A 20434-nucleotide genomic window follows, 5' to 3' on the forward strand; every position below is an offset into this window, starting at 1 on the left:
GGGGAAAAAGGGACAATTAGAAAATCCAAGATAAAATTGTTAAGACAATTTATTAATGTAGAGAAAGGGTTAAGTACTTTATTGACCACCTACTGGGGACTGGACATTAATTTAGCAATTTGACAAAAGACTGAGGCTTACCTCTAAAATATAAGGAAGGAGAAGAGTTCCCTGCCCCCTTGATAATAAGCCTTGAACCAGGCTTGGTGGTGCATGCCTATAATCCCAGTGGTTTGGAAAGCTGAGGCAGGAGATTTAAGTTTGAGGCCAGTCTCAGCAATTTATCAAGGCCCTAACCAACTTAGATCCTGCCTTAAAAGAACAAGGGCTGGGGTTGTGGCTCAGTGACAGAGCGCTTGCCTTGCACATGTGAGGCATTGAGTTTGATCCTCAATACCACATAAAAATAATTAAACAAAATAAAGATACTAAGAACAACAAAAGACTGGGGATGTAGCTCAGTGGTACAATTACCTCTGGGTTCCATCCCTAATACAAAAAAGAAGAAAAAAAGAGAACAAGCCTGTGAGAGGACTGTTAGGTCCTTAAGGCTGGATTATTCTGGATGTACCTCAATTTTATATCTGATTCTTAGAGTTGAGATTGGATTTGTCAATTGAGGATGATGCAGACTGGAGCTGAGGATCCTGAAATACTATCCAGGTAATCTTCCTGAAGCCCAGCTAACCCACCTTACCTTGTCTTTCCTTTAGGAATGGATTTTTTAACCTTGGATATCATAATTTACTGTATTCAGCCCTTGAGGTCCTCGCTAGCCGACTGAAGCAAATAGAACATGAGCAGTCATTGGAGGAATTGGTCAGGTGGGTCAGATGCATGTCCTAGAGTGTTTTCCCAAGAGACTTTCAGGAGCTGGATTGTCAATTTCCTTGAAAAGGGGCTGGGAATATAGCTCAGTTGGTGGAATGCTTGCCTCACACGCACAAGGCCCTGGGTTCAATCCCCAGCACCCCAAAAAAAAAAAAAAAGTCCTTGAAAAATTTTAGGACTCTCAGTAGTTGGGAAGGAAATTGATATTTTCAACACTTTTCCTCAGCATATGAGCTTTCTCACTTACGTATTTGGATAAATTGTGCAACATTAGTTATACCATGCTAAATCTTCATGCATACATCAGCCCTTGAATGTGCCTTTTCAGGTAATGATCATGAAAACATTAAGCATCTGCATTCAAGTCTTGAGTGTCCAAGGACTTCCTCTGTCTCCTACCAGGGTTGGTTATGTAGATAGCAGCTAGTTATCACTAATGGCCAGTCTCCTTTCTCCATCCTTAGAGGAAGACCATATGTGACTGAGGGCAAGGCTATGGAGGAGGGAGGTGAGAATATAATTTAAAGGACAGGCTGTCAGCCTCCTATCCAGCATCAGCCAGAGTGACTTGGTCTTTCCGTCTCCTCCTTGATAGCCTAGGCCATCACTATGTCAGCAGTCAGTACTTGTCTTCCTGCCTGTAGGGCAGGACCTTATTTTAAATTGACTACTTTTAGGGGTGTAGCTCAGTGGTTGAGTATTTGCCTACTCTACTTAAGGCCCTGGATTCTATCCTCAGCTCTGAAAAATGAAAGGGAGGAAGGGGGGGGTGTGCAGAGAGAAAGAGAAAATTTTTAATTTGACCTCTTTCTCACCAAACAATCAGGAATTGACTCTGGTATCATTTTAACAACAATTTAACAGTTCTAGACTGATTTTCATTCCCTATCTCCCATTATTTTATTGCATTGAAACTAGACTGTGTATGATGCATTCATTAAAAGCTGTGTTTTCAGCCAGGCAACTTAGTAAGATACTCTCAAAATAAAATTTGAAAAAGGGCTTGGGGACTGTAGCTCAGTAGTGGAACATTTGCCTAGCATGTGTGAGGCACTGGGTTCAATTCTCAGCCCCATTTTAAAAAAATAATAATAAATATTCATTGACAGCTAAAAATATTAAGGAGGTGGGGTGCTGGGAATGTAACTAAGTGGTAGAGTATTTGCCTAGCAAATGTGAGGCCCTGCATTTGATCTCCACTACTGGGGAAAACAAAACAAATAAACTATGCTTTCTCTGCATTGTATTATAATTTCCTTCCACATTGTCTCTGTTGGATACCACATCTCCAGCCCTTTTTATTTTTTATTTTGAGACAAAGTCTCATTAAGTTACTCTGGCTTTGAATTTGTAAACCTCCTGCCTCAGATTCCTGAGCCTCTGGGATTACAGGTGTGTGCCACCATACATTGCCAAACTTGGATTTTAAACATGATTTTCAGTGTTTCATAAGTCTTTGAAGGGCAACTAATTTATCAGGAGTTGCACAAATTGCATTTTTGACATACATGACCCTTTTGAGGCCAGCATTCCATTCCTGGGGTGCTCTTTTACCCTCAATTTCTACATACACAGAGTTTTCTGTCAAGATGCTTGAAACTTGGTCCTAAAGCACCTGAAAATGAGGATTCTGATTTGGCTCTCATTTACAGAGAAGTTGGGCAACTCCTATGGATTTTAATATGTCTTTAATACATGTGATGCTGTTGTGTTTTGTTGTTTTGTTTCTTGTCTCCTTACAGTCAGAGCTTCAATTACTTGCAGAATTTTCATCCCAGCATTCCTAGTTTCCAGTGTGGTCTTTACCTTATCAGACTTTTGATGGTCTTGTTGGAAAAATCTACAGCTCCTGCTCCAAAGAAAGAAAAAATTGGTGATGGGCCCAATTCCTCTTTTTCAAGAATAGAATTCATGTCTAACTCTAAATTTGGGGCTTCCCAGAACCTTGTACATTTTTGCATGTAAATCCCCACAAAGTCTTGGATATGCCCTCTTTGACACCAAAGAGGCTTTTTTTTTCCCCTAAGGATCTCTGATTGACTTCTGCTGACATTGCTTAGTGTGACATTGGTCAGCTGTCTAGAGGATTTTTTTTTTCTTTTTTTGGTACTGAGGATTGGAACCCAGAGCCCTAGCACATGCTGTCCACACACAAACTCTTAACACTGAGCTGCATTCCCAGCCCTGGATAATTTTCTGTTTGGCTCAAGTTTTAATCATATCCTTTAAAAAAGAAAAAATAATTGGGGACTGAGATTTAGCTCAGTGGTGGAGCGCTTGCCTAGCATGTGTGAGGTACTGTGTTCAATCCTTAGCACTGCATAAAAACAAATAAAGGTATTATGTCCATTTTCAACTAAAAAAAATTTTTAAATTATCTGACACATTTGACAAAAAGACATAAACCATGAGGTTAATAAAGTGGGAGAAAAACATGGGAAGATTAGACAAACTCTAGATAGGGCAAAGGGGAAGGAGGGCAAGGGAGGAAGCAAGGGGATAAAAAAGAATGAGGTGGACATTATTACCCTAAATACATGTATGGAATTACGAATGGTGTGAATATACTTTGTATACAATCAGAGATGAAAAACTGTGCTCTATATGTATAATATAAATTGTAATGCATTCTTCTGTCATATATGACAAAATAGAATAAAAAATCTTTAAAAAAAGGGAGAAAAAGATGAAATCAGGATCAGGTGTGGAGGAAGTATTAGCCTCTTCCTTGACTTTTCTTTAACTGTATTATATCATAATTCTTGGAATACATCTCACTGATTATACATCCTAGTTAATAGCACAAACAGCAGCATGAAAATGTGAAACGGTGCTTTGGGAAGGGCCACTGACCTGCCCACCAGGAGCACGTTTGACTTTCCCACTGCCCAGCGGTATCCTTGTGTGGCTCTATTGGTTTATGTTCATAGCAGCCTTCTAAAAATTTTTTGGTAAGACAGGAACAACTTAGTAAATTTAGAATAATAATCCCTTTGAACAATGATCATCCCAAAAGCCTGGAAGACAAGTGAGGTTATCTGATCATTATACATTATATACATATATTGAAATGTCACTATACCCCACAAATGTATACAATTATTATGTGTCAAAATAAAAACTTTAAATATATATTTTTTAAAAAGAGGTCATTTTCCTGCTAATGAGAACTCTCTGTCTTGTTTTCTAAAAGCTTCCCTGGCTAGACAGTGCCTCTGTCGGGCATGGTCACATGGGGAAAAAGAGAAGAACAGCACCTTTAATGAGCAGCTGCATGATATGCTTTGGTGAGATGTTTGGTTTCTTCCATAAGCCAAATACCCCTTTTCCATTTTGCTACTGATGGGATTTCTCATCTGGTTAGGGGAGACTTGAGAGCAATGAAGTAGGTTTAAACTAAACAGAATTTGGAATCTGGATCTTAAAATCCTCTGCTTCTACCTTCCTATTAGTTAAAACTGTTAAAATATAGAGGAAGTGGAGGAGTCTACAGTTGTATCCTACCTTATTAATCAGCCAAATACATCTATTGTCTACCATATTCAAGATGTATTAACCACTTCCAAGGTGTCTGTTTCTAATTGGGTCTCATTTACTTTGCCTTTGGACAAGTATCTGGAATCTTTGTTATTAAAAATAAAAGCCCGGGGCTGGGGCTGGGGCTCGGGCTCAGGCTGGGGCTCAGTGGTATAGCGCTTACCTAGCACGCATGAGGCACTGGGTTCGATTCTCAGCACCACATGAAAAAATAAGCAAACAAACTAAAGGTATTGAGTCCATCTTTAACTTAAGAAAATAAAAATAAAAGCCTGAAATTGTTTTTATGGTGTGCTGGGGATCAAACCCAGGTCCTTGTGCATGCAGGGTAAGCATTCTACCAACTGAGCTATATCTCCAGCTCCTGAAATTGTTTTAAAGCTTAATACCAGCCAGGCTTGGTGATGTATGCCTGTAAGCCAACTATGGGGAGGCTGAGGCAAGTTCAAGGACAACCTGGGCAACTTACCAAGACCCAGTCTCAAAAAACGAAAAGGTCTGGGAATGTGGCTCAGTGGTTAAGTTCTTGCTAGCATGCATCAGACCCTGGGTTTAATCCTCAGTATTGCTGGGGCTGGGGGAAGCTTGATGTTTGGTAACATCTCAAGAAAGAAATCTGAACTACTTAGAAGTTCAGTAACGTGTTCATACTCCTCCAACTCTCCATGCAGCATCTACCTGGAGCACACAGACAATGTTCTGAAGGCCATAGAGGAGATCGCTGGCATTGGTGTCCCAGAATTGATCAACTCTCCAAAAGATGCATCTTCCTCTACATTCCCTACACTGACAAGGTAAAGGAATTCTTGCCTCCAGTTCTCTTTTTCGGATATGTTTACATTGTTTAGTGTATATAGTTTCCAAATAACCACCTTACTCCTCTAATTTTTAAAAAAAAATATTTATTTTTTAGTTGTAGTTGGACACAATACCTTTATTTCACTTATTTATTTTTATGTGGTGCTGAGGATTGAACCCAGGGTCTTGCACAGGCGAGGTGAGTGCTCTACCACTGAGCTACAACCCCTGCCCACCCCTCTAATTTTGATACATTTGGTAGGTACCATCTTTAGTTAGTCTATGCATTCCTTCCAGGAGCTCTCAGTCAAACTATGTGAGTGGGCCTTATTGTGGAATAAATTGTCAGAAGTTACAGTTTGAAAGGAGATGAACTTCTCCTATCTATACTTTCATCCTTTAAACTTGAAACTAGGACTGGAGATGGTAGCTTAGTGGTAGTGCATGCCTACCATGCATGAGGCCCAGGTTTGATGCTGAGCATCATAAAAAATATGTGTGTGAGTGTGTCTTTGTGTGTATGTGTATAATATAAGCTTCAGGCTATTCTAATATTTTAACCACTTTGAAAAGGTGATTGTCATATATAATCATATATGTCTGAATGAGTTTGTGTCTCCTATCAGTAGTTATACTTGTATAGTCTTTCAGGTTTATAAAGCACTTTAACATTCTTTATCTCATTTGATTGATCTTTTTAATAATTCTATCAGGTAGGTATCATTACCTCCATTTTACTGTTGAGAAAAGTGAGGGTAAGAGAGGGAACCTCTCCAGCTTATGTAAGCAATAAAATGAATGTGGAAGCAGGATTAAACTTGGGTCTTTTCCCTACTGCTTCACTGCTCTTTCCATACCGCTCTATCATCTCCTTCCATGAAGCTAGCTCAGACCCATTGTTTTGTAGGTCTATCTACTTGGACCCATTTCTGAAGCCTTTCCACTTTCCTATTCTCTTTTCAGTGGACCCTAGTGAAAGAACATTCAGAGGGTTGGGGGAGGAATTATTGTGGTTCCTGACTTCTTCTTGGGAAGTTCTTCCTAAGCAGTGCATCGTTGTAGGATTGTGTGTACTTGTCCCTCTTTTAGGCACACCTTTGTCATTTTCTTCCGTGTGATGATGGCTGAACTTGAGAAGACGGTGAAAGGTCTCCAGGCTGGCACAGCGGCAGACTCACAGCAGGTGGGTCAGATGCTCCCCCACCAAGAAATGGACTCTGGATTTCTTGGAATTTCCTGATCCTGCTATTTCTTGGGCCTAGGGCTTCTCCTGAGCTACTTACTTTGAGTTACCAAATACAGGATATTTTTCAAAGACTCCTGGTTTAATTTCCCTTCCCTCTAGTTGGAGGTGAGAATTGGGCTTTATTTTCCCTGGCCACTGTCCAATTTGTCACTTATTTGCTAGCATGAGGTAAGTTAGTCTGTTTGAGATGCTGTGGATCTTGGCAGCTTGGCTAACCAGAACTGAACTGGATTGTTGAGATCAAGGGCTAACTTAGGCAGTCAGAAGCCACTGAGATCTGCTACAGAAGCTGCACCTACTTGGAAATTCCTGAAAAGACACTCTATCAGGCACTCCAATGTTATCACAACATGTAGGCCTTAGAACCATCTTGTGGGTGCACTGGTTGCCACATTTCTTTGGTAGCGTAATTAGCTTTAACCTCTGAATAGCTGTGTGATTGAAGAACTGTGCATTAGTTGGGAGTACAGGATAAGAATAATTCTGTGAGCTGTGATTCAGAGGCATCTGTTTGGTTGTCTCCAGATTCATGAAGAGAAGCTTCTCTACTGGAACATGGCTGTTCGAGACTTTAGTATCCTCATCAACCTGATGAAAGTGAGCATGGAGGCTCCAGTTATCCAGATAACTGCGGAAAATGAGGCCCTGGCTTCCAAAATGGATCCTGTTTGCTCCTGTCCTCACCCTTCCTGAGACGTATCTCCTCCATACACACACATTTCCATTGTCTTATAGCCTGTTCTCCTGCCCATCCATGCTAACCCCTTTCTCTCCTAGGCAATGTCTTTTTCCTTTTCTTCCTGCCTCCCGAGACACACAATAATAATACTTAATCTCTGTCATTTTCTCTCACCTTGCTCTGGGTCCTCTCTAATCTCACTCCCTTTTCCAACCCTCAGTGTCTTCATTATTTTTCAAACTAGTGCTTTCTCTCCAAGATTCTGTTCAGGTTGGTCCCTCAGCCTTGGATGTCATTCTCTTACTATTTCACTTCACTTATAAAAAGTTTTTCTTAAAGCTTCAGATCAAGGTTTTGGCCCTCTTATGTCATATTCTAACATCTCCAGTTAGAATCAATCTCTTGTCCCTCTTTGCTCATTTCTTCCTTTCTTTGACTTCAGTTATGGCAGTTACTCTGTTCCGTAAATTAATTTGTAATTAAACTGTTGACTTGCTGTCTTCGTTTTAGATTTCTCTGCAGTACCCAGAGCTGTGCTGGGATGCTCAAAGGAGCCATCCTTAGCTTTGGTTTCTTGTCTTTTCACCTCCAGGTATTTGATAGTCATCCTGTTCTGCATGTATGTTTGAAGGTGAGAGCTTTACTGGCCCTGTTCAATATTTCTTCTTCTTGTGGTTGTTCTAAAGAGGCCTCAGCTAAAATGAGTTGCCAATACCTTGCATACGTCAGAGGCTGTAGGATGTATTCTATGCTAACAGCCTTAGGGAAGGCAATAGATATGTTAGCTCAGTGGTACAAGGCTTGCCTAACTTGTGCAAGACCCTAGGTTCCATCCCCAGCGCTGTTTAAAAAAGAAGAAGAAAAAAAAGAGGGAAGAGGAAAGGCCTTTGGTGGCCTTGTGAATGTGGAAACTGATATATTCTATGTCTTCATGACTCCTCTCTATGGGGATTTCCCAGATTAGCTCTAGATTTGATAGTAAACCCAATGGGAATATTGTAGAGAGAATGCTTCTTTCCCACTCCTGATGTCTCCTTCCAAGTGGGTTGGTGCCCCATTCTATCTTCTGGCCTCTCTACTCTCATACACTGGGAGATGGGGGAGTCCGGGACAAGGGATGATTTCTTTGATCTGGTAATATTGGAAATTGGTGTAGGCTCCCTCAACCCTACACAGTTTCCTCCTCTTGGGAGTCATTCATTCTCAAGAGTTGGGAGTTCCCCTTGCTCCTCTCTGCTCTCATTCTTGAGTTAGGCCTTTGGCTTTTCGCTGTGTCTGAAATAGGTAATCCATCAAATTCTGGGCTTTATAACAGACAATTTTCATATTAAACTACCTTCTCCAAATTAACCTTTTGGACTACTCCCAACTATTTTTTACATATAAAAAAGGAACATAATGCCTTTGGGCTGGTGATGCTATGCTGCTTCAGCAGGGGCCTTTCAAGTGAAAGAAGTCACCAGTGTCTCTTTTCTTCAGTATGGACGTCTCTTTGTGGAAGCATTTCTGAAGCAGTGTATGCCACTCCTAGACTTCAGTTTCAGAAAACACCGGGTAAGTGCAGAGAGCAAAGAGTTACTCTCAAGAGTTGCTTGGGGACTGCTTTTGTGGCTCAGTGCTTGCCTAGCATGCATGAGGCACTGGGTTGGATCCTCAGCACCACATAAAAATAAAGATATTGTCTCCACCCAAAACTAAGAAATATATATATTTTTTAAAATCAAGTTGCTTGGAGGGTATATGCGTAGTGGCTTATGGGGTAGGGTTGGGGGTGGGAGTGGGAACAGTCTCCTTGCTAAAAAAATCAAGTTGCTTGGAGGGTATATGCATAGTGGCTTATGGGGTAGGGTTGGGGGTGGGAGTGGGAACAGTCTCCTTGCTCACATTCTGGGCAGAACTGTTTAGACCCCTCCTGTGCCTCTGCCCTAATGGTGCTTTTTCTCTTAAGCTTGATTTCATTGTGCTACTGCACTCCCAGGACCTTGTATTCAGTTGATTGCTACTTTGTGCTTCCCTAGGTCTACTCTGGAATAATAAAGATGCAGTTTATTTGTGTCACAAAATACTTTGCTGTTTTTTTTTTTAATATTTATTTTTAGTTGTAGTTGGACACAATACCTTTACTTTATTTATTTTTATGTGGTGCTGAGGAACGAACCCAGGGCCCTGCACATGCTAGGCTAGCACTCTACCACTGAGCCACAACCCCAGCCCCTACTTTGCTGTTTTAAAGAACAATCTTGATAGTTTCTTTAGTAAAGTAGTACCCAGGGATAGATTAATGAAGTAAGGAAAGAAACAAATGATTTCTTATACGTATTTAGCAAGTAAAATTTGCAAAACACCAATAATAAAACACCTAGGATATTTGGTTAATCCCTTATAACCCTAAAAGAGAAAGGAGAGGTGGGGAAAATTGAGATGTAATCTATTTAGCTCTATAGTCAAGGTCTTATGGCAGTAGGGGCAGAAATGGGACACTAGAGAAATGTCTTTAGCTAATTCTGTTTCTGAGGGCCAAATGAAGACGATTGTCACCATAGGCTGCAACCTGTAGAATGTATCATCTTTGATTCTCTCAGTTACAAGGATATCTTGCATCTAAAATGAAATGAGAATATTTCATGCTGCATTTATGAATTTTGTTATCTTAGGAAGATGTGCTGAGCTTACTGGAAACCTTCCAGCTGGACACAAGGCTGCTTCATCACCTGTGTGGGCATTCCAAGGTGAGAGGGGAGTAGGTCAGGCACTGCTGGCTGGATCTGCAAGTGCTGTTGGGAGTTCCATTGGTTTATTTACTTCTTCCTTTGTTACCTCTTCTTTAAGCCTTTAGATCTTAGACTGTGTCCAAAGGCATTTTATGACTATTCAGATCCTTAGTTGCTGGTTGATATTGGGCAGTTGTCTAAAGGGAAGTTCTGCATCTGTAATTTGATTCAGATCCCATAGCCGTTCTCTAGAAATGCTTCTTGGGTGAGGAGTATAGAATGCTGCTGGATGGCTGGGCATGGTAGTTCACACCTGTGGTCCGAGCCACTCAGGAGGCTGAGACAGGAGGATCACAGTTTGAGACCAGACTGGGCAACTTAGTGAGACCCTGTCTCAAAAAAATAAAAAGGACTGAGGATATAGCTCAGTAGTAAAGTATCCCTGGGTTCAATCCCTAATTAAAAAGAAAAAAAGAAAAGAAATCTTACAAAGTGCTCTGGGTGGGAAAAACACTAGGTCACGGGTGGCACTGTTGGGCAAGGTATTGCTAAAGCAGCCATCTCAGATTTTCCAGCTGGACTACTTAGTTGTCAAGGGGCACATCTGTTGTGAGAACATTTTCGAATTGAAGGGTTTTTCTGCTTGAAACCCTCTTAGAGTTAATAAACCATTGACACCTTTTTTTCTGAAGGAACACGGAATCCTAGGGTTCTATAGTCACTGGAAAACCAAATGATTCTTTGAGCCAGTTCCTATTACTTATTTCCTCTCCTGGTTTTAAGTTGAAAAGTTCTGAGCAATAGAATTGTAAGGACTCTGTGCTAAGCAGAGATTTTTTTTTTTTTAATATCCATGTAATATTGGCTCAAGAATATTTTTGGTGCCAGGTGAGGTGGCGCATGATTGTTACCCCAGCAACTCAGGAGGCTGAGACAGGAGGATTACAAGTTCAAGTTGGGCTTCAGCAACTTAGTGAGACCCTGTCTCAAATTGACAGGGCTATGCTGTCATTCAGTGTACAGATTTATGCTTGACAATAAGCTCAGATGAGATGTATGTATGTATTTTCATTCAGATTCACCAGGACATGAGACTCACCAAACATGTGCCTTTACTTAAAAAGACCCTGGAGCTCTTAGTTTGCAGAGTCAAAGCAATGCTGGTCCTCAACAATTGCAGAGAGGCTTTCTGGCTGGGCAATCTCAAAAACCGGGACTTGCAGGTAAGCCTTTGGACCACCAGTGCTAATGCCTCATTCCCATTCCTTGATAGAACATCAGAAGGAATGTAAGGAAGGTCACTTAAGCCCTGCTTTGCCAATGAGACTGCTTTGAAGTCTGGTTGTTTAGTTTTTAAAGCTAGGGTACATTGCTGTGGTCTCTAGTCACAGGCTGTACTAGAGACAGGCAGCAAAGGTGCCATTGGTGTAAACAGGTCTCAGAAATAGAGCCAGATTGGTTCAGTCCTCTCCAAGGCAGTTTTAAGCCCTAGTCTGTACTTTTCCTGAAATCATTTTGGCTAACTTTAACAAATGAACATTTCTAGGGTCTTACAGTTGTCTGATTGAATGAAATCTTGTATTGATCATAATATTGCTTACAGCATTTTTCATAAAGGATTTAAGCCCTTTTTTTTCATGCTGACAATATCATAGTTTTATAATTGGTTATATGTGAAAATAGACCCGAGAATTAGCTTCTTTTCTTCACCTCAGCTGTATGAGATTGATTCTATTTGAGAAAATTGAAACTCAGAGAAGTAACTTATGTAAGGCCTGTCAGCAGCAAGTGAATAGAGCCAGAGCTTGAGTCCAAACAGTTCTGATCCAGAGTTGATGTTCTTCAACCACTTGACTGTTCTTCAGCCTCTTCATAGCTGTTTGTGGTTCCTGTGTTGGAACTTATTTACTTTAAGATACCGGGGAGGGCTGGGGTTGTGGCTCAGAGGTAGAGCACTTGCCTAGCATGTGTGAGGCACTGGGTTTGATCCTCAGCACCACATAAAAATAAAGATGTTGTGTCCACCTAAAACCAAAAAACAAATATTTAAAAAAAAGAAAGAAAGAAAGAAAAAATACTGGGGAAACGAGATCTATATTCAACGATAACCAAAAGTCACTAATACATTCTTGCCTTGTAAATCTAGGTGATACTAGAATACGAAGATGAATTCTTTTTTGTAGAAATACATATTATATCAGAGCCACAGGCATCCCAGAAACCTGGGGTTGAGTATTCCTTCCCTAGATGCTGTAACACAAGTTGGTGTTGGTATTTTGAATGACTTAGAACATCTTTCTTTGTATTGCTCAGCCTTTCTCCTCCTACGAACCCTAATGTAATCATTATAACCCACCATTTGTCTCTGTCCTTCCATATTTAGGGTGAAGAGATTATATCCCAGAATTCCCAGGAGAGTACAGCATATGAGAGTGAGGGTGGCACGTCATCCCAGCTCACTAAGAGCAAAGCAACAGAGGTATCGAAAGGGCACCAGAGTCTGGCATTGATGGTTTCATGTTAACTGTTGTGAATTGGTAGAATGCAGACCTTTCCCTGCTTATATTTGATGATATAATACTATTTCTTTACTTATGAATTCTGGGGGCCCAGAAAAAAAAGTTCACAATTTTAGAATCATTTGAGTATCTCAAGCTGTGGCATGTGTTATGGAGTTGAAAATTGTCTTCCAAGTGACTTGGGCTGTGGCTCACTAGTAACACCTGTGCTTAGCATGCACAAGTCCCTGGATTCAATCCCCAACACTAAAAACAAAGGAAAAAAATTTTCTCTTCCATTGTGTATTGTACTGTTTTCTACAAACTCATGTATGAAACTATTTTAGAAGGAAGAAAAGAAGAGTTTAGTATATTTTCTAAGTGCTGAGAAGATGAGCTAAGCCACTTAAACATGTTTGAATAGACAAAAATAAGCAAGCCAGCTTGGTGGCCCACACCTATAATCTAGATGGCTCAGGAGGCTGACGCAGGAGGATTATGAATTCAAAGCTAACCTCAGCAAAAAAGAGTTGCTAAGCAACTCAGTGAAACCCTATCTCTAAAATACAAAAAAAAAAAAAAAAGGACTGAGGATGTGGCTCAGTGATCAAGTGCCCCTGAGTTCAATTTTTGGTTCCTCCCTGCCCAAAAAAAATCACCAAAGAAAGCTTTTGATGGAAGCCAAAACCTAGAGTCAGAAGTTGCTACCACATAGGAATAAAATAACAGAACTCCTTTTTTTTCAATGCTTTTGTTAATTTAAAGAAAGCTAAATAAAAATTTACATATTTATAAAAATTTTGCTATAATTCAAGTGGGTCATGGACATCAACAAGTTCAGATACAAGAATTCCTGCTGTATGTCCTAAAGGCCGTTTAGTACAAAAAATTATTTGCATGGTTCTCTGTTTTAATGTATAATATGCCTCCTGCACCTGAAGCAGGCAGGTCCCTGTTAGCTTTGTATTTTATCCTAAACAGACCTACCATACTAGATTTTCGAAGCAATTTTATGTGTATTCCCTGTTGAATATGCCAGTACTTTTAATGTCTATTTCATTTTCTATTGAAGCATATTGTGATTTTGTTTATGTCACATCCATGTAGAAGAGCTGGATGGGGCTGGGGATGTGGCTCAAGCGGTAGCGCGCTCGCCTGGCATGCTTGCGGCCCGGGTTCCATCCTCAGCACCACAAACAAAGATGTTGTGTCCGCCGAAAACTAAAAAATATTAAAAAATTCTCTCTCTCTCACTCTCTCTTAAAAAAAAAAAAAAAAAAAAAAAAAAAAAAAAAAAAAAAAAAAAAAAAAAAGAAGAAGAGCTGGAAAGCTATGGCCAATTTTAAAAATCATGAAAATTTGGTTTGCTTGCAGTATGGGATGAGTCAGTATCAAAATGATCTCCATCCATGGTCTTGGCTTAGAGCTCAAGAATTAAGATGGTGTTACATGCCTATAATTCCAGCTACTCAGGAGGCTAAGGGCAGAAGATTTCAAGTTCCAGACTAGCCTGGATGACTTAGGGAGACTGTCTCAAAAAATAAGAAGGGCTGGGGATATAGTTCAGTGGTAGAGCACTTGCTTAGCATGTGTGAGGCCCTAAGTTTGATCCCCAATACTTCAGTAAAATTGAGAAGAGCCTCTGGTTCATTTTACAAAGAAGGTATTATTCAGCTTTTCATTGCTGTGACCAACATATATCCAAGAACAACTTAAGAAGAGGAAAAGTTTATTTGGGGCTCCCAGTTTCAGAGGTCTCAGTCCATAGACAGCCAAGTCCATTTCTCTGGGCCTAAGATGAGGCAGTGCATCTTGGCAGAAGGTTGTGGTGGAGGAGCACTGCTCCACTGTGGCAGCCAGGAAGCAGAGACAGCAGGTGAGGAAGGGGCCACAGGGAAGATGATCCCCCCCTTCACTCACACCTCCTGTGACACTTTTCCTTGCCCCATCTGCCTACAGTTACCACCCAGCCAGTCGATTCAAATTAGAATAATTAGGTAGCAGGTCTCATAATCTAATCATCTCTCCTCTGAATATCCTTGCATTAACACAGGAGCATTTGGGGGTCACCTCACATCCAAACCATAACAGTGGTTTAAAATCTATCATTGGTTTCAACAATGAAGTAGTATAGTATATATTGGTGGGAACTTTTTTGCAATTCATTGAGTCTTGTAGATCAATGGCCTAAAATACTTACTTGTCCTTTGCTCCTTAGGATGGTGAAGATGATGAAGCAAGTGATGGAGAAAAGGAGCAATATAGTGATGAGAGTGACGACAACTCTGATTAGACCCCAAGAGGCTGCTGCTGTCTTTCTCTTCTCTGCCACTCTCTTACCATTTTGTATTCAGGGTTTGAAATCTGCTCTTTCTGTTTGGAAGTATCCTGTTTTGTCCTCCAAGAGGGGGTTTATTTAATTTGTGAATTTCACAGATTGTCTATCATTGTCAAAGTCCCTGGCTTGGAATCCCAGTGAAGCATTGTTTCTGGTTTGGATAAATGTGGCTGTGCTCTAATGCAGAGTAAACTCTCTGAGTCATGATTTTGGACTTTGTGCACTAGTTTTGAAACAGATTTATTCTAGAATTTAGGCTTATATCACTTTAACAAATAAATTCTAAGTTTTGCCTTAGTCACCTTTTTCTTGTTTAGATTTCTTTTATTATTCAAGGACTAGGTAGAATTGAAGTTTGTGCAGAGAAATAAAAGGGATAGGTGCCAACATAGTTTTTCTGCTCAAAATCATCTCCTCTATTACAAGGACTGTTCTCACATATGATGGTATCATTTTTGTGATCTTTCTAGAGAAGTGACCTGAACTTTCGATACTCAAGACAGAATCAAAAGGAATATCTTACTACCTTATAATTTTTTGGATCCTTATAATAGTATAAGACAAAGGAAGAAGAGGCATCATCAAATTTATGCTGACTTTGCATACATATAATATTTATTTCCACATTATTCTGAATTGCACCTATAATCTAATTACAAGAATACTACAAAATTGTTTATTAGAAACAGAACACTATGAATATACTTCATCTAAAATGGAAGGCTCTCCTTTCTTCTGCCAAAAAGCCCAATTTCAGTGCTGCTACCAAGTTCTTTCTTGCCAGGCTGTAAAGATTGTTTAATATTTGTTAATATTTCTACCCATTTAAGTACTATCCTGAGGTATTGTTTTTTGGTCATTGTTTTGATGGGGGAAGGCTATTCAATTTTTAAACTAATTCTTGACTCATATAAACATTTTTGACCCCATCTTCCTCTGGTACAAAGAAATGCACACTCCTTTCTCAAAATCCCCTTTTCCCCCAATTCATTATTGTCTTTGGTGTTTAAGTGAGTTCACAGTAGGCTCATTGATTTATATGGTTTAATGGTTCTTTATCACATGTACATGTCAATGCTAGTTTGACTCTTTTAAATGGTCGTTTCAACTTTACAATGGAAATGTTCTCCCTTGCACTGTTATCACTGCCCACCCTCCCCTTATTTTGGAGAGACAGGGGCTCCTGAATTATCACTGCTTCACAGGAAAGCAGAATAGCTGGGGCAGTGTCACAGTTTCATTTATGTGAACAGATTTGTGTAAGCTTCAGGTACATACCAAAGAACATGGTGTGAAGATTAGGGGGATCAGATGGGGACCCTTTACTTGGAGTGTTGTAAGGCAAAGGTGCACTTCTTATATGTTGCATACAGCAGGAGGATGGAGCGCAGCATCTGTTTGCACATAGTCACTGTCATCTGAATCTGAGGCTCCTTAAGTCCAGTGGGCCATTGGTGCTCCCTGCTGATAATTTTGCAGAAGGCTGACTTGTCTGAAACTCTGAAGGTCCCAGTCCACTTGGGTGGCTGAGCTGTGATGACCCTGCCAAAGACAGAATCCACTCCACTGAGGCGGATGGGCTGGGGCTTCCTGACCAGTCCTTTCTTGTTGCTCATGGTTCGGAGCTCTGACGTGTGGCAGGGTAACTTGGGACTCACTCCAGTTTCCAGGAACGGGCTGTCTAGGACTAGAGTGACCTCTTGAAAGCACAGCTGCACTTCAAGGTCAGAAGGGGTATGTGGAAAACAGGGGGAGGCCCTAAAGGGGTGCTTGGAGGAAGGGGTAGGTGTTGTATGCCGCAGCCATTGGAAGCTCTCATCCAGTGGGGTCCATGGTGACCAGAGCTGATATCCTGCCATTGACAGTCCTAAAGGAGAGGAATCAAAAACATGGAATTTCCCCGGCGAGGTCATGGCCATGACAGTTCACATCTGTCTCATTACTGACTTAAACTTACTTTGTGGTTCCCATGAACAGATTCTATTAGTGATAGGGTATTAGTAATTCTAGAAAGGACAGTAGGGGATGGGGATGGTAATGAGTATTGAATGTGTCAACTGATATGTGCACTAAAATTCTATTAAACCTTTTACAAGCCTCTGAAGGGAGGTTTTAACCCATCCTACAAATGAGGAAATGGATTTGTCTGACATGGAATGTCCCAGTCCACTGTTGGGACTTGTGCTGTGTTGGTAACTGCTCATGACAGAATATATGCCTCTGGGGTGACAGAGGGTGCTGAGACTTCATGATGAGATCTTAATATTTGAGATTAGAAGCAGCTCGGGCCATATCTTAAAAATAGGTCACCCTTAATGCCATGTATTTTAACATCAGTGGTTCCCAAGTATGCTTTCTGGACTAACAGATTGAACAACCTTTGGGAAGTAGGTAGAAATGCAAATTCTTAGGCCCCAGTTCAGACCTACAGAATCAGAAACTCTGGGGTGGGGTCCAGAAACCTGCATTTATACAAACCCTCCAAGGGACTCCACTGTACTTTTCAGTTTAAGAACAACTTACACTGTTCCTTTTAAGCACTTTCAGCCAGCTTGCACTATTTTTCATAATGGAGACAGTCTCCTCCCTCTTGCCCCTAAAAGTCTGTTTCCTGATACAAAGGGAACAGCTCTTCTGAGTCCTAGGCAACTGGGGACCACCTTAGAGGAGTTACGCCACGCTGAGGGGAAACATTTCCACGGGCGAGTCTCTTAAAATATTCTAAAGCGTTTTTGTTTTTCTGGGTATGGGTTTTTGTTTTTGTTTTTTCATCCATGTGAGACCCACTGGTTAAGACCTTGATGATGATGATGATAATGATGATGATGATGATGATTTTGTCTTTGAAGATGAAGGGTTGGGAGGTGGGCTGGGGATAGAGCTCAGTTGGTAGAGTGCTTGTCTCACATGCACAAGGCCCTGGGTTCAATCCGAAGCACCACCTCCCAAAAAGGGGTGGGGGGGGGGGTTGGGAGGAGATTGCTAACTCATACTTTATCCAAGTAGATTTGGAGCTTGCCATCATTCTGTTTCAAAACTGACAATACTTAAGGGCCTTACTGATTTCAAGAGATGCTCACATTTCTTGAGTATCTACCTTTTATGTCAAGGGACATATATAGCAAATCCCTTTTCTTTCTAGCCAAGTGTATTTTTCTCTCTCTTTGCTTCTCCCACAAAATACAGTGGTAGATTTTATCTCATCCCACCCAGTAATTGTCATCATTGAGAAGTTGATAGCTTCACCATAGTGTTGAAGCAATGAAATTCATCTTTTAAAAAGAATTGTTGGTGACATTTCAACCCAGAACTGCCCCAGCAATGGTTAGTATGAAGGAGATGGGTTGGTTTACTGCAGCTGGTATGTTTCTCATGTTCTACACAGCCTTCCTGCAAATTACTAAATATTCAAATATCTGGGCTGCCTTAGGATGAGAAATTGGCACCCAAGGGATAATTATCTATTCCAGTCTCTGAAGGGCTTTTGATGCAAGATATCTTGACCTTAAGAACATACATACAAGATTGGGGCCACTTTGGTATGCCACTATGACAAAATGGGATGGAGAATATTAATTCCTCTGAACATGCCCCCCTCCTCCCCCCCCAAAAAAAAAAGAAGTCAAATCCTCAGGATCCTTTTCTTGACCCTCCTAAGAGGAAACACAGCCTAAGTTAAAAGGCTTTGTCACATGTCCAGCCTGAATATTCAGAAACAACATGGAAGAGAGGGCTTAGCACCCCTTCACACAAGGTTTAAAAATGGTTCAGCCTATCCCAAGCAAGAAGTCACTGTCACTTGGGCTGGGGATGTGGCTCAAGCGGTATCGCGCTTGCCTGGCATGGGTACTGCCTGGGTTCGATCCTCAGCACCACATACCAACAAAGATGTTGTGTCCACCGAGAACTAAAAAATAAATATTAAAAATTCTCTCTCATTCTCTCTCTCTCTCTCTCTCTCTCTCTCTCTCTCTCTCTCTCTCTCTCTCTCTCTCTTAAAAAAAAAGAAAAAGAAGAAGTCACTGTCACCCATTCCAGGAGGGATTGAATAGGAAGTCTACTAAAGCTACTGTAGTAGCTCCGAAATAGGGAACACCTGGTTTTTCTGGCCCCAAAGTTTTCCCTTTCATACCATTCCTCCCATTCCAAGGGACCCAGTCCCTTGATTTCCCCACCTTGGAAAGGGGAACGCAGCGCCCAAATGCAGCTGAGGTCCTCGTGAACTGTGTGAACAGATCCCGAGGAGCTGGAGTGGAGAAGGGGCTTGTCCCCCTGGGACCCCTCCCCGGGTGCGGTGGCCAGACGGCGCTGGCCAAGGCGGAAGAGGAGGTGGGAGCCCGGGCCCGGTCCCACCATCCGGGCCGGGGGCTCACCTGCTGAACTCCTCGGGCCGCACGCTCCAGAGTGGCAGCAGCATCTTTTCTCCACCGGCGCTTGGCAACCGCCTTTGTGACCCAGGACCCCTGGGGGAGAATCCGAGCCCCGCCCCACTAGGAGGTGTCAGGATTGGCCTCCCACTCACTCCTTGGAATGCCTGGTCCAGGACTCAGGTTTCAGCAGGGCTAGTTAGAATTCCTTCCCATCCCCATCCTACCATACCTGTGAGCCTTTGATCAGGTCACAGAAAACAGAAACCCCCACCACAAAGGCTGTGGTCAGGTGTAAAAATCCTGGACCTGTAGTTAGGGATAAAAATCTGTATCAAGCCGTGGGTGGTGGTGCACGCCTGTAATCCTAGCAGCTTGGGAGGCTAAGGCAAGAGAATTGCGGGTTCAAACCCAGCTTCAGCAATTTATCGAGGCCCTAAGCAACTCAGCGAGACCCTGTCTCTAAATAAAATACAAAAAAGGCCTGGGGTGTTGCTCAGCAGTTAAGCATACATGGGTTCAATCCCCAGTACTACTACTACTAGTAATAATAATGTGTATTATTACCTTCTGCCCATATTCAGGATTAAGGACCGAGGGTCCTGAAGGCTTTTGCTGCTGTATTGAAATGATCTGGTGCAAGGAGACAGAACTTATTACAAATGTTTGCCTGTCAAGAGAGGAAAAAAAAAAAATCTTTCCTTGACTTCCTGATTGAAAACCTGTCTGCTTCTGTTGCTTCTGTTAAACTTCAGGATTATTCTTCTGGGGAATGGTGGCATATGCCCTGTAATCACAACTACTGGGGAGGCTGAGGCAGGAGAATCGAAAGTTCTAGATCAACCTGGGCACCCTAGTGAAACCCTGTCCCCCTAAAATAAAAAGGGATAGGGTGTAGCTCAGTGGTAGTGCATCCTGGGTTCATCTACTAGTACTCACAGGTTGGGGAGGGCGATTCTGTCTCATGTTGCAATGCTGAAAAACTGATGCTTTCATCATACTGAAAAAGTGACTTGTCAAGTTTGTAAGCATTGCTTCAATTGCCCTGGATGGCTGAGGGAAGGAAGGAGCCCACCAAGCTAACTCCTGAATCCCCAGTGCCTATCTACTGCATTGTCTAGCAGTAGTATTTGTGGAGGGGGGGGAACTAATAGCCCACCTGCCTTTTTCTTGTACACCCATAATTGTCCTAGCACAGCACCATTAAGAATGGTTACCTTGGGCTGGGGATGAGTTCCTGGAAGTGTCATTTATCATCCCTCCAATTGTGATATATAGCAACATAGGGAAAACCAGAATCTCCTTGAATTAGCTTTTTTATTCCCGCAATGAAATAGCTGAGGCAGGTTACTTATGAAGGAAAAAAAAAAGTTCTTTACCTTGCAATTGTAGAGGCTGAATCCATAACAATGTGGTGTAGGCTCTGGAG

General features: G+C 41.5%; 2 protein-coding genes across 2 annotated transcripts in view; one reads left to right on the forward strand and one right to left on the reverse strand.

Annotated features, from left to right (window-relative positions):
* Window positions 1-14888, forward strand: part of Fancd2 (FA complementation group D2) — a 60292-nt gene extending 45404 nt beyond the window's left edge. Inside the window, exons 33-44 of the mRNA XM_077793459.1 lie at window positions 714-824; window positions 2574-2704; window positions 4025-4118; window positions 5040-5162; window positions 6256-6349; window positions 6938-7009; window positions 7684-7722; window positions 8571-8645; window positions 9746-9820; window positions 10879-11025; window positions 12186-12281; window positions 14519-14888. Coding sequence (XP_077649585.1) covers window positions 714-824; window positions 2574-2704; window positions 4025-4118; window positions 5040-5162; window positions 6256-6349; window positions 6938-7009; window positions 7684-7722; window positions 8571-8645; window positions 9746-9820; window positions 10879-11025; window positions 12186-12281; window positions 14519-14593 — 1132 coding nt within the window. The 3' untranslated portion in view covers window positions 14594-14888. The remainder of the gene's footprint in view (window positions 1-713; window positions 825-2573; window positions 2705-4024; window positions 4119-5039; window positions 5163-6255; window positions 6350-6937; window positions 7010-7683; window positions 7723-8570; window positions 8646-9745; window positions 9821-10878; window positions 11026-12185; window positions 12282-14518) is intronic.
* Window positions 14889-15960: 1072 nt separating this feature from the next.
* Window positions 15961-20434, reverse strand: Fancd2os (FANCD2 opposite strand). The gene is made up of 2 exons (XM_026383134.2): window positions 20385-20434; window positions 15961-16505 (listed from the first exon to the last, which is right to left on the reverse strand). Exon 2 carries the CDS (start codon window positions 16495-16497, stop codon window positions 15961-15963), a length of 537 nt encoding a protein of 178 aa, XP_026238919.1. The 5' UTR covers window positions 16498-16505; window positions 20385-20434.

This window comes from Urocitellus parryii, chromosome 16 (assembly GCF_045843805.1).
Source record: "Urocitellus parryii isolate mUroPar1 chromosome 16, mUroPar1.hap1, whole genome shotgun sequence".
In the NCBI taxonomy this organism is placed as follows: Eukaryota; Metazoa; Chordata; class Mammalia; order Rodentia; family Sciuridae; genus Urocitellus; species Urocitellus parryii.

Coding starts and splice junctions, on each gene's coding strand:
- Fancd2os (XM_026383134.2), bottom strand. CDS start 16,497: ATGGCAGGATATCAGCTCTGGTCACCATGGACCCCACTGGATGAGAGC.